Raw genomic sequence first — 14,500 nt, 5'->3', positions numbered from 1 at the left:
TTGTAATTCATGATTGTCTGGAGTCCCATCCACATGTGTCTCGTGTCTGAGCCTTTTAATTGCGACTCCACTTTGTCTCTGTACTGACGTTTTGCCTGTTTGATTGCCTTACGGAGGGCATAACTGCACTATTTGTATTCAACCATATTATCAGTCACCTTGCTGTGGTTAAATGAGGTGGTTCGCGCTTTCAGTTTTGCGCGAATGCTGCCCTCTATCCACGGTTTCTGGTTTGGGTAKGTTTTAATAGTCACAGTGGGAACAACTCAGTCATCGTGTCAGTGTATACGTCGATGTTATTCTCAGAGGTAACCCGGAACATATCCCAGTCCGCGTGATCCACAKKAGGTTGGTGGGACCTTAATTGGGGAGCACASGCTCGTGGTAATGGCTGKAGTGGAATCAGTGGAATGGTATCAAATASCTCATCGTTTCCTGAGGGGAGGACGACTCATAATGACGGCTGGAATGGAGAAAATGGAATGGCATCTGTGAGAGAAAATCACATATTTACCTGATTTGTTTAATATTAATARTTAACAATTACTATGYTTAACAATAGTAAAGACATTTCTTTAGTGACAATGCTGTGCTTCTGAGAAAGGATGGTTMATCTCTTCCACGTTCACTCCCCGCTGCTGGTCTAGGCGTGTAGTCAAGGACATGGGATGGAGATAAACTTGAGGAACAGATAGACCTGTATTGTTTTCAATCATCTTTGCTTCTGAGTAACCCGGTCACACAGCATAAGACAAAGAGCCTCTGAGAGTGACCACAGTTCTTCAGTCCCTCCTGTTCTTTTACTATCTTCCAAGGGCACAGTTGTGGGGAGGTGGAAGAGAATGGAGACTAGCTTGGTAGAGAAAGGAGTAAATGGAACAGCCGTTATCACTTGTTTCTGCACTATGACCTCACACAACCAATACACCTGGCCACAAGAAGAAAACAAGGTAGCTTATGATGCCCTGATCTGCCGGGGAGGAGTGGAACCAACCATGACTTAGCAGTTCTTGGGTTTCTATGTAAACCCCTTGCGTCTCTGTATTATTCGAGAACTCAATCGATTCACCTTGTATGTTGCAYTGACCTACACCCTTATCGATACGTTTTTAATAAAGTTAATATCCTTATTGGTGATTAACCTTCTCTCCTCATTATTGATTAGAATTACCACGACACATCAACCACATGGAAACCATGTGTTTGAGGTATACATATATGATTCCAATGATTCCGCTCCAGCCATTACCACTGGCATGATCAAAACAATCTTTAAGCATGGACTCCGATTGGTCAGACCAGCGTAAATAGAACTTAGCACGGGTACTTCCTGTTTGAGTTTCTGGCTATAGGTCATGATATGATTTGCCAAAGAGAGGGTGGTGGGAGGCCTTGTAGCCATCCCGGAAGGGAGAGTAACAGTGCTCAAGTGTTTGAAGCGCGAGTACTACAAGCAATGTGTTGATAGAACCTCTGTAGTGTTTTCCTCAAATTTACTTTGTTAAAGTCCCCAGCTACAATAAATGCTGCCTCAGGATATGTGAGGTTTCCAGTTTGCACAAAGTCCAGTGTAATTCCTTGAGGGCCGTTGAGGTATTGGCTTGAGGGGGAATATACACAGGTGTGACTATAACCGAAGAGAATTCTCTTAAGGTAATACGGTTGGAATTTGATTGTGAGGTATTCTAGGTTGGGTGAAAAAAAGGACTTGAGTTCCTGTACGTTATCACAATCACGCCATGAGTTGTTAATCATGAAACATACACCCCTGCATTTCTTCTTCCCGGAGAGTTCTTTAAATACTGTCTGCGCGATGTACTGAGAACCCAGCTGACTGTATGGATGGGGACAGTATATCCGGAGAGTATGTTAGAGGATGTTACAGTTCCTGGTGTCTCTCTGAAAGGAGATCCTTGCCCTGAGCTCGTCTACTGTATTGTCCAGGGACTGAGTATTAGCGAGTAATATCCTCAGATGCGGTGGATGGTGTGCACGCCTCCTGAGTCGGACTAGAAGTCCACTCAGAATACCTCTTCTCCAACGGCGGTGTCTTGGAGCAGCCTCTGGGATAAATTCAATTGCCTTGGGGGATCAGATTCGGGAAAGTCGTATTTCTGGTAGGAATGCTAGTGAGTTACTGCCGTTCTGATACTCAGAAGTTCTTTCAAAAAAACGTTCTGGGCTATTAATGAAAGAAATTACAAGAAAATATAAAAATACTGCAAAGTTACTTATAAGCTAGAAGCAGAACTGCTATGTATATTGGGGCCCTCTTATAGTCTTTTCACAGAGTTAGCACTGCCTACCTTGCCTACCCTTACTGCACATCACTGCCTGTTACTGGCCCACAGGGCAATAATTCTACACTGGTGTTAAGCCATTTTCTTTGAAGTGTAGCATATAGCACACTTTAACGTACTGTARTCAGGGTTGGGGAKTAACTGATTACACGTAATCGGATTACAAAAAAAACTAMCTGCAATCAGTTATGTTACCAGCAAAAATATTGTAATTMGATTACAGATACTTTCAAAAAACTAGATGATTACTTCRGCTGTGTTTACACAGGCAAATTCTGATATTTGTTTCACTAATTGGTGTTTTGAACAATCAGATCTGAAAAAGATCAGATGTGATTGGTCAAAAGACCAATTAGTAGAAAAAAGTTCAGAATTGGTCWGCCTGTGTAAACACAGCGTTCTTGGATTACTTTTAAATTCAGAAACGATRTTAGTGAAAAAAAATACGTTGACACCTTTCTGTTTTGTCAATGACATTCAATGCAGCATTGGAAAAAGGCACAAGTTTACGTTTGTTCCACCTGAGCGAGTCTGACCACAAGTCGGAGACCACTATGATGACAAACCAAACACGTTTGATGGATTMTTTTTGGCTTCTTCTAATGCCTCTTATGGGAAAGTGAWCCAAAAGTAACTGAAAGTAATCAGATTATTTTACTGAATTTGGATAATCCAAAAGTTACATTACAGATTAAAATGTTGGACAGGTAACTAGTAACTGTAATGGATTACATTTAGAAAGTAACCTACCCAGCCCTGACTGTAATACATGGCAAGAAATAATGTCTACCTTGGGTAAGGTAGGATAGTTTTTGAGCATTTTCAGCTTATGTGTTTTGGAGCATTCTCCCTCTTTCCCTCTTCTCTTCTTCTTCTCTCCCAGCTACTGTGGGGAATAACAATCAGACAGTATGTAGGTCAGCCTAGCTGAGGAGCATGCACCACTCACTACCCCTCTTTTACCTCTCCCCATCTTCCTCTCATCTTTTAGCTCTCTCCCTCTTTAGGCTCTCTCCCTCCATCTTCCCCTCCTCTAAATGGTTCTCGTAATCATCATTCTATTACTAGACTGAGTATCTTAGAAGATGTGTACATTTTCTCATCATAAGCCAAGTTGTATCTGATTTAATACCTGTCAATCATCTAAAACAGTGTTTACCAAATTATAGGTCTGAATCTACTGGTTTGCGGCTGAATTATAGGTTGTGGCTGGAAATATGTTGAGGTTTTTCGCCTGAGTCACATGAAAACCGCATATCAATTTGAGACAACCGTTACGTGATTGTTGCATTTACCAAAATCGCATGGTATTGAAAATATAAATGTATTGGAAAATGTATTCACCACAGTGGCAAGAAACACACAAGGCAGAGGCTTAAAATAGCTAAATAAAACTTTAATAAGTCTAGTTGCAAATGTACATAAATTGCACAGCCACATTGTTTTTTTTTATATATATATCGTCAACACAAACAAATTCCTCTGTACATTATTGTTTTTGTCACTGTTGTCCAAGGAAGCAGAATCCAGCAAATACTTTACTTTCAACATCATTACAAAAGCATTTTCTACAAGATATTAGAAAACATACATCTTTTACTTTATTTATAGATATATTTTTAGTTTATAGTATTTTTTTTCCACTGGCTGTAACTGCACTGTATGTACTGTATAATTGTGTGTGTGTGGCTACAGAGACATCATCATCACATTTCTCTCTCTGACTCTCCTCTCCTACATTCTTTAAAAACTTAATGAAGGTGGAACAGAGGTGGGACGTGACCAGAAACATACAGAGGATTTAGAATTGATAGCCAAATGAAGGACATTGCATTGCCTATTTCTATGTGAGTGACATTATGCTATGTGGCACTGGTAACACTAATAGATAATGACAGTTTATACCACTATTAAACTAGCTGATTTGGGAGAGTTGGCATTTCTTTTTCCTGTTTCACTTTAGAGGTAGAGACTATACAGAGGACTAGAGAGAACACATCCCTAAAGACAGAAGTCTTGACTTCATTAAGCCCTCTCTACAACAGTCAGTAATCTCTTTTCCCCTCAAAATGCTGGACATAAAATAGACAATTGAAGTAAATTGAGTGAGCAAATTATATGAGTGTTGCACTCAGTAGTACACTCCACGACATGGCTGATCAAGCCAGGAGTGCACACTTCTGCAGTCCAAAAGACAGGGGTGTGTTTATGGAACGTAGACTAGGGGCTGGATTCAATCCGTGTCGCGGAAGATCCACGTTAAAATGTCTAGATCATTTCCAATTGAGCTGACATATGCAGAGTTTACGGGTAAATGCAGTTTCCGCGAATGTGCCAAGCTCCGCATTACATTCGAGCAATCCGTTGACTGAAACTCATCCCTGTATGTCAACTTCGTGGACTATGAGAAAGCATTTGACAGCCTAGACAGAGACGCCCTATGGAGGCTCCTCAGACACTATGGTGTACCAGAGCTTGTCAGAATGATCTGCACTACCTACAATGGCATAACATGCAGGGTTGTGCATGCCGGCAAGCTTAGCACACCCTTCAGAGTCCTGACTGGAGAAAAACAGGGATGTCTCCTGTCACCCTTCCTTTTCATGTTAGACATTGACTGGATCATGAGGAAGACAACCGAGAACAGATGACATGGCATACGATGGTCTCTATGGACACAGTTGGACGACCTCAAATCTGCGGAGGATCTAGCACTCCTGTCACACAGTCAACAGCAAACGCAAGATAAAACGTCAGACCTGGACACCACATCATCCCAACCAAGACTCCATATCCACAGAAACAAAACCAAGATGACGATCAACAACGAATCTAACAATCCAATCACCCTCAGAGAAGAACCCCTGGAGGATGCCAGTTCCTTCACCTATCTGTGATGCGTCATCACCAAACAAGGCGAAACCGAGCAGCGTGTAAAGGCAGAATTCAAAAAGCAAGAGTAGCCTTCATCTCCCAAAGAAACATCTGGAGCTCCAGGAAAATAAAAAACACAAACCCTTTCAACACCAATATTAAGTCAGTGATGCTGTATGGCTCAGAAAAACGGAGGACAACAAAACCCACAATAACAACAACTCAGAGCTTCATAAACAAGTGCCTGCGACGCATCCTTAACATCAGATGGATGGACAGAGTCAGTAACATTGACCTGTGGGAGCGCACCAGCCAGGTTCCGGTGGAAGAGGAGATCCGGAGGAGAAGATGGGGATGGATCGGCCTCACCCCCGAAAGTTCCCCTCCAACATCACCAGGCAAGCGCTATACTGGAACCCACAAGGGAGCTCCCAAAGGAGCGAAGTAAGTAAGTCTCTGCGAACGCGGGAACATTGCCTTTGAATTTAAATCCGATAAGGTTTGAATCCAGCTCTATCAATGCTTAAAACCTCCATTGTAAAAGTGCAGAGCTGGGCTGATGACAAATGGGGTTTTGTGCTTGTGTTTCTCTCTCACCACACCTGATTGGGTCATAGGTCGCTGGACGTTTGGACTCTCTCTGACCTGTACACACCAGACATCATCCAAAACCTCTCAGAGTCAACATAGTCATTTACATTTTTTTGCAATATACTTTTGAAGTGTTTTTCCCTTGATAAAAAAAGAGAATACTGAATGCGGGGGGGGATTAGAGAATTGCGCTAAAACCTGGAGATCTAACTGAACAGGACAGATGGCTGGTTGAGCTATTTACAATATCCATGATGTCATATCAATCGATACAGCAGTATTATTGAACACAAGGTACATTTACAAAAAAAGGCTCTCTTTTTAACATTAGTTAAAAATATTGTGAACATTTTATCTACACTCTCGTCTCCAAGGCTATCCAGCCTCTTGATACACTCATCATTATCATATATTTATATGATATATAAATCACATATAAATCATGTCTGCAGCAACTCATAAAAACAACATTTCATCATCTTCCTATATTGGAAACGTTTTATTTTTTGAATGGTGTCGCAGTGGGTCGCTACCATTCGTTATAGCGCCAAAACGAAGCATGCAGATTTTTTCTATCCTTAACTCATCTGTAAAGGTAAGAAAAATGAATACAAAAATATACAAAATATAGATGCTGAAAATGCCTGTGGGCTGGTGGGAGCAAGCGGAACAGTAGCTATAGGATCATTCAGGGACAATAGGCCTAGACCCCACATTAAGACCAACCGTGTGTTTGAGTAGCATCTTCACATTCAATAGAGAGAGGGAATGAGGGAGAAGGGGAGAGAAAAAGAGGAGAGGAGAGATAGATGCCTCGAAGCGAAGTGGGGGGGTCACAGTCTTTATGCAGCATGCTTCTTTGACATGAATTAGCAAACAGGAGAGTTTTAAGAAAGAGTACGATTCTAACCTGTGAGGTCACATATAACACACACCAGTCCAGTGTACAGTATAATATTGTGTTCAACAACACAACTCTCTCTGTCCTTGTGCTACAGGGCTATCAGACCAGCCATGGCGAGGGTCCTGAACGCAAAGCGACACACAGCCAACATACATCCTTGTTTCAACGTCGATTCAACATTATTGATGAAGCACTAAAGCAAACCTCAATCCAACCAGGTCTGTCTCCAAAACCTGGATAAAGTAAAGGTTAAGAAGAAGAACTAAAACTGGATTGTATTTCATCTGTTGATTGTGCTACTCACAGCATAGTGTGCAGTCTCTTCCTCCCCCGAAGCCCTATAATACACACTATAGCCGCAATCACCCACTCCTTGGAACGGGCTTCTTTTGTATTTGACATGACCAAATATATCTATATCTCATGAATACTTTATAGAGGAAAAATGAAATATGCATACATCTATCTTACATTTCATTAATATATTTTCACACACAGGTCATGATTTAGTGTTCATAACACATTGCGTGATGTATTTGTACAATATATTTATATTCCTTTACAAATCCACAGTATCATAACACGTGCCTTTTTTTTTGCAGGAATAGGGGGTCTGAAGGACAAAGTAGAGATGTGTTCCTTACTTAAGGCGTTTCATGTACCAATAGCTTTCACAAAGTGCACTATATAGGGAGAGGATGAAAACCAGAAGTGTTTCGACCCTCCAGGACTGACATTGAACAGCCCTGGGGTAGGGCAGGAGTAGGCAACTAGATTCTGCTGCGGGACTATTTTTGACGGAGCGGATGGTTGGGGACCGGAACATTGTTATAATAATTTGTACACTGCAAATTGACCACAACTAAGCCCAAATGAAGATTATTATTTTCAAATACAATACATTTCATACCTTGATTACATTGATACAGTCACATACAGTGCCTTCGGAAAGTATTCAGACCCCTTCACTTTTTCCACATTTTGTTACGTTACAGCCTTATTCTAAAATTGATTAAATCGTCCCCCCCCCCTCATCAATCTACACACAATACCCCATAATGACAATGCAAAAACAGGTGTTTAGAAATGTTTGCTAATAAAAAATAAAACAATTAAATATCACATTTACATAAGTATTCAGACCTTTTACTTTGTTGAAGCACCTTTGGCAGCAATTACAGCATCGAGTGTCCTTGAGTATGACGCTACAAGCTTGGCACACCTGTGTTTGGGGAGTTTCTCGCATTCTTCTCTGCAGATCCTCTCAAGCTTTGTCAGGTTGGATGGGGAGCGTCGTTGCACAGATATTTTCAGGTCTCTCCAAAGATGTTCAATTGGGTTCAAGTCCGGACTTTGGCTGGGCCACTCAAGGACATTCAGAGACTTGTCCCGAAGCCACTCCTGCGTTGTCTTGGCTGTGTGCTTAGGGTCGTTGTTCTGTTGGAGGGTGAACCTTCACCCCAGTCTGTCTTGAGCGCTCCAGAGCAGGATTTCATCAAGGATCTCTACTTTGCTCCATTCATCTTTGCCTCGATCCTGACTAGTCTTCCAGTTCCTGCTGCTGAAAAATATCCCCACAGCATGATCCTGCCACCACCATGCTTCTCCGTCCGGATGGTGCCAGGTTTCCTCCAGACTTGACGCTTGGCATTAAAGCCAAAGAGTTCAATCTTTGTTTCATCAGACCAGAGAATCTTGTTTCTCATGGTTGGGGGGTCTTTAGGTGCCTTTTGGAAAACTATAAGCAGGCTGTCATGTGCCTCTTACTGAGGAGTGGCTCCGTCCGTCACTCTACCATAAAGGCCTGATTGGTGGAGTGCTGCAGAGATGGTTGTCCTTCGGGTAGGTTCTCCCATCTCCACAGAGGAACTCTAGAGCTCTGTCAGAGTGACCACCGGTTTCTTGGTCAGCTCCCTGACCAAGGCCCTTCTCCCCCAATTGCTTCCATTAAATAATAGTGGAGGCCAGTGTGTTCTTGGGGATCTTCAATGCTGCAGAATTTTTTGTTACCCTTGCCCAGATCTGTGCCAGGACACAATCCTGTGTCGGGGGTCTACGGACAATTCCTTCGACATCATTACTTGGTTTTTGTTCTGACATGCACTGTCAACTGTGGGATTTGATATAGACAGGTGTGTGCCTTTCCAAATCATGTCCAATCAATTGAATTTACCACAGGTGGACTCCAATCAAGTTGTAGAAACATCTCAAGGATGATCAATGGAAACTGGATGTACCTGAGCTCAATTTCGAGTCTCATAGCAAAGGGTCTGAATACTTATGTAAATAAGGTATTTCTGTTTTAAAATTTTAAAACATTTGCAAACATTTCTAAAAACCTGTTTTCGCTTTGTCATTACGGGATATTGTGTGTACATTGCTCAGGATTTAAAAAATGTAATCTATTTTAGAATAAGGCTGTAACGTAACACGTGGAAAAAGTCAAGGGGTCTGAATACTTTCCGAAGCCACTGTATGTCTTAAAAAAAAAAAAAAAGTTTTTCATTTTTGGGAATACTTAGGAACAGATTTCCTAAATTAAACAATTTTTTTGCTGAATTCATAGTGATTTTACAGTCTTTTTGACCACAAACTAAAATTCCCCCCAAAAGTATTATTATTGTACGGGATTGCGGGGCACTTTGGAACACACCCAAGGACTTAAACAGGAATATCAGCCTGGACAAAAACATATTTCAAAGCTCATATTTGGTTTTTAAAAGAATGAGATAAGATCTAAATAAACCATTGGACAAAAATACTTTTCTTTGAGATTTAACACTATTATAAATTATTTTTCTGTTATTATTGTTTTGTTTTGTACACGGTCCACATGACCTGGTCGTAACAGAGAAGAGAGGAGGTCAGGAAAGGAGAGGAAAACAGAGGAGAGGGGAAGAGAGAGGATTGGGTGACTATTTGACAGACATTGTGTTGATTATAGTGATTTGTCCAAAGCTTTAGGGAAGAGTGTCTGAAATTGTCCCAGCAACTGCATACATCCAATGGAAACATCCAAATCGGTTGATTAATGGAGCGTTCAGTTCATATCTACAGCTTGTCCCGCCTCCTCCTCTGCAGGGCCCACTGGTGTTCAGCTCTGTCCATTGATTCGCTGTCACTGACTTGGTCAGCTGTCTGTCAAACTGAAGTCCCGCCTCCTCGCTGCTTGGCCCCTCACAGTGGTCTCCTCACTCAGACTAACCCCCGTTTAGTGTCCATATAAGGAAGTGTCCTCTACAAGCACCAGCCAACACACACACGTGCGCACACACACACACACACTCTATCAGTCTCTCTCTAGCAGTTGCTGCTGTTCCTGAACTCTCCGTTCTCAGTGATCTGGAGCTTGGTGGGATTGGTCGGGGAGATGCCATTACGGGTCTGCATGCTGTAACGCTCCTTCAGCTGGGTCAGAGCACTCATCAGACGGGCGTTGGCTGCGTCAAGAGACGCTATACGCTTCTCCTGCAGAGAGAGAGAGAGAGGGGGAGGGAGAGAGAGAAACACTGGGTTAGAGAGCAGGAGAGACGGAGGGAGGGGGGTGAGACAGTGCAGCAAACAGCAAGAGAGAGATACCAAATATAGGCCTGTGCAAAGATAGGTCGGTGAAGTACACAGACACAGATAGCCAGGCAGCCAGACAGACGACCAGCCAGCGAGGCAGCCAGCCAGACAACCAGACGCATTAATGGCAAAATGGAGATGTAGCCTCCTGCTCCTGTTAGTGTTGTTTACGGTATCATCTGAAGTCCCATCGCGTTCATGTTCATCCACCCGAGGTGCTCTCTAATTCACGATTCACTTCTCTCCCTCTCTTCTTAATGAGCTTTCCATATTCATTCTCTCTGTCTGTTGACTCAGGGAGCGGCTCATTGCCTTACCACCGCCTCTCTGTTTGCACACTCAACTCCCATTACTTTACTGTGCAGATGAGCTTCTGTTTGTACGTGTGTGTGTGTGTGTGTCTGTGCACCGCTGTCTGCGAGTTGACATTGCGCCGTCTTTCAACTGCATTCCTACAACTTTGTTTGACTCACGTCGAAGCTTGTGTGCTTGCGTCGGTGTCTAGGTTTGCATCGGAAAATGTCATGCCACAACACAGAGCTGCCACTCTGCCGTCAGAAGTAGACAAGAGTTTACAATGTAAAATGAGTCACGGCCATTGACAGACAGGCAGGGGCGGGAATGAGTCACGCTTGTTGACAGACAAGTAAGGAAGAATAGTGTTAATGTAAATATTAGTTAGTCTGTAACACTGAAGCGTAGGGTCGCGTTGTCGCGCTCAGCTGTTCAAGCCTCGTCACCGCCACAGACTTCTGACTGGTTGAATTAAACATCTCTATGTATTTCCATGTTCTGTCACCCTTCACGTCCTGTAGCAGATGTCACAAAACACACACACACACACACACACACACACACACACACACACACACACACACTATATTGAGCACAGTTGACTAGGCGCTGCATGGGCTTCTTTGTTTTCTCCATGCCTCTCTCTCTATGAGGTTCAAACGTTGCAAACACAGGACGTGTGTGTGTGAGCGCTCGACCTCTCATTCCAAGATGATCATAATGACCTGCAGTACTGTTTTATGCCACCGCAGACTGCCCTGCCCTCTCTCATTGGGATTTTATATAGTCAACCAACTAACTATCCCTGAGAATGCTTTGGCTAAATCTATCTGTCACAGGCTTCATTAGGAAATATGTTGATGATGTTGTACCCACAATAACAATCCGGACATACCCCAACCAAAAACCCTGGATGAACAGAGATATCCGTACCATGCTGAGAGCCCGTACTGCATCATTCAATGTCCGCAGAGCGAACCCCGATGACGCGCGACACGTACAACGCAAGCCAGGTACAAGCGCCGCAAATCCATTAGGGACGCAGAAAGACAATACAGACTCAAACTTGAATAGACGTTCGACAACTCAGACTCACGACACCTGTGGCAAGGTGGCGGGTAGCCTAGTGGTTAGAGCGTTGGACTAGAAACCGAAAGGTTGCAAGATCGAATCCCCGAGCTGACAAGGTGAATATCTGTCGTTCTGCCCCTGAACAAGGCAGTTAACCCACTGTTCCTAGGCTGTCATTGACAATAAGAATTTGTTCTTAACTGACTTGCCTAGTTAAATAAAGGTAACATTTAAAAAAGGACTACATACTAACACAGACTACAAAGGCAAATCCAGCTGTGTGCTGCCCACTGAAGCCTCCCTCCCAGACGAGTGTTGTAACAAGAGCCCACAAGGGGGTGGAGTGGGTGATGGAGAACTGATATCCCAAATTCTAGCCTCCCCTTTACAAGCTATCACAAGACAAATAAACTCTCCCTTTCCCCATTTACGACTCTGGGGAGCCAGCAGACAGAAAACAGAACGTCTTGTGATCTACATTTGTTACTGGCTAAATGACTAGCCAGTCTTTTTGAGTCTGAAGGACATTTAAACATGTTTTCATATCAATGTAATCTGGAAGCATAATGTGCTATTTTTCTCCTGATTGTCCTATGTCATTAAAGGGGGTATAACAGGTATTTTGCTATAACATAGAACGGATACATTTTTACCTAAAGCATGTTTGGTGCCTACAGGCTTATGTACTTCATCCTAGAGATTGTTAAACTGTGCAGTAGAAACATGCTGTGGACACTTATGAGGAAGTCTCAGTTTTGTCTCAAAAAAACATAACAATGTGTTGAATTCTTAGAACCACCCTGTCCGGACCGTCATCAGCCTGCCCCCTGTGAGTATCCCTATAAATGACAGAACTTGCTAACAGATGTGAGATCAAGTTTCTGCGAGGTGCGGCCACGCCCACGGGATCTCTTCGGAAAGCAAACACCTACTGATGAGAACCTATCCTCAGCTCTACTGTCGCAAGAGACTTGGCTTCATCCCATCCTAGCAGAACCCCACTGTGGCAACCTCGACATACAAGTAAATGATCCTGTTACATTCTTCCTTACCTCAAAGTGGTGTAGCGTGTGTGTAAAAGTGGTGGAAGTTATTAAGAATCGTAAGGCCCACACCAGATGCGGACATCCTAGCCCATTGGTTGGTGAAACTCTCTACACCCTCTGCTGTGCTCCCTGCTCACCCACAGCTGTGTGGCTTTGCACGACACCAACTACGTCATCAAGTTTGATGACGACACCGTACGGTTGTAGGCCTGATAACCAACAACGATGAGTCGGCCTATAGGGAGGAGGTACGTGAACTGGCATTGTCGTGGCAGGACAACAACCTCTCTCTCAGCATCAGCAAAACAAGTTAGTTGTTGACTTCAGGAAGCAGAGGAGGGAACATGCCCCAATCCACATCAACGGGACTGCAGTAGAGATAGTATGCAGTTTTACAGTGCCTTCAGAAAGTATTCATACCCCTTGACTTATTACACATTTTGTTGTGTTAGTGTTTTATTTTTCCTTTATTTAACTAGGCAAGCCAGTTAAGAACAAATTCTTATTTTCAATGACAGCCTTTTTTTCAGGGCCAGAACAACAGATTTTTACCTTGTCAGCTCAGGGATTCGATCTTGCAACCTTTCGGTTACTAGTCCAACGCACTAACCATTAGGCTACCTGCCGCCCCCATTGATTAAACATATATTTTTTGCCCCATCTACACACAATACCCCATAATGACATATTGTAAACATGTTTTTAGACATTTTAGTACATTTATTGAAAAAGACCCATGAGTCAATACTTTGTAGAATCACCTTTGACAGCGATTACAGCTGTGAGTCTTTCTGGGTAAGTCACTAAGAGCTTTCCACACCTGGATTGTGCAACATTTGCTATAATTATTTTCAAAATTCTTCAAACTCTGTCAAATTGATTGTTGATCATTGCTACGCAACCATTTTCAGGTCTTGCCATAGATTTAGAACTATAACTCGGCCACTCCGGAACATTCACTGTCTTCTTGGTATTGTCCTGCTGAAAGGTGAATCCATCTCCCAGTGTCTGGTGGAAAGCAGACTGAACCAGGTTTTCCTCTAGGATTTTGCCTATGCTTAGCTCCATAGCATTTATTTTTTATCCTGAAAAACTCCCCAGTCCTTAACGATTACAAGCATACCCATAACATGATGTAGCCACCACTATGCTTGAAAATATGGAGAGTGGTATTCAGTAATGTGTTGTATTGGATTTGCCCCAAACATAACACTTTGTATTCAGGACAAAAAGTTCATTGCTTTGCCACATTTTTTGCAGTATTACTTTTAGTGCCTTACTGCAAACAGGATGCATGTTTTGGAATATTTTTATTCTGTACAGGCTTTCTTCTTTTCACTCTGTCAATTATAGGTTAGCATTGTGGAGTAACTACAATGTTGTTGATCCATCCTCCGTTTTCTCCTATCATGACCATTAAACTGTGTAACTGTTTTAATGTCACCATTGCATTGGCCTTATGGTGAAATCCCTGAGTAGTTTCCTTCCTATCCGGCAACTGAGTGAGGAAGGACGCCTCTATCTTTGTAGTGACTGTGTGTACTTATACACCTTTCAAAGTGTAATTAATAACTTCACCATGCTCAAAGAGATATTCAATGTCTTTTAAAAAAACGTTGGACCCATCTACCAATAGGTGCTCTTCTTTGCGAGGCTTTAGAAAACCTCCCTGGTATTTGTGGTTGAAAATGTGTTTGAAATTCACTGCTCGACTGAGGAACCGTAAAGATAACTGTATGTGTGGGGTACAGAGATTACCTATTCATTCAAAAATAATGTTAATCACTACTTATTGCACACAGAGTGAGTCCATGCAACACACACACACACACACACACACACACACACACACA

At 42.6% G+C, this 14,500-nt stretch overlaps 1 protein-coding gene across 6 annotated transcripts in view; it reads right to left on the bottom strand.

Annotated features, from left to right (window-relative positions):
* Window positions 1–3,675: 3,675 nt before the first annotated feature.
* LOC111963858 (disabled homolog 2-interacting protein-like) overlaps window positions 3,676–14,500 on the bottom strand; it is a 217,758-nt gene continuing 206,933 nt past the window's right edge. For all 6 annotated transcript variants that reach the window (XM_023987410.3, XM_023987411.3, XM_023987414.3 and 3 more), the window contains one exon: window positions 3,676–10,137. In XM_023987410.3, the coding sequence (XP_023843178.1) occupies window positions 9,970–10,137 (168 nt within the window). In that variant the 3' untranslated portion in view covers window positions 3,676–9,969. The remainder of the gene's footprint in view (window positions 10,138–14,500) is intronic.

The sequence above is a fragment of the Salvelinus sp. IW2-2015 genome, linkage group LG5, assembly GCF_002910315.2.
Source record: "Salvelinus sp. IW2-2015 linkage group LG5, ASM291031v2, whole genome shotgun sequence".
In the NCBI taxonomy this organism is placed as follows: Eukaryota; Metazoa; Chordata; class Actinopteri; order Salmoniformes; family Salmonidae; genus Salvelinus; species Salvelinus sp. IW2-2015.
This window is presented reverse-complemented; position numbering and strand designations above follow the sequence as displayed.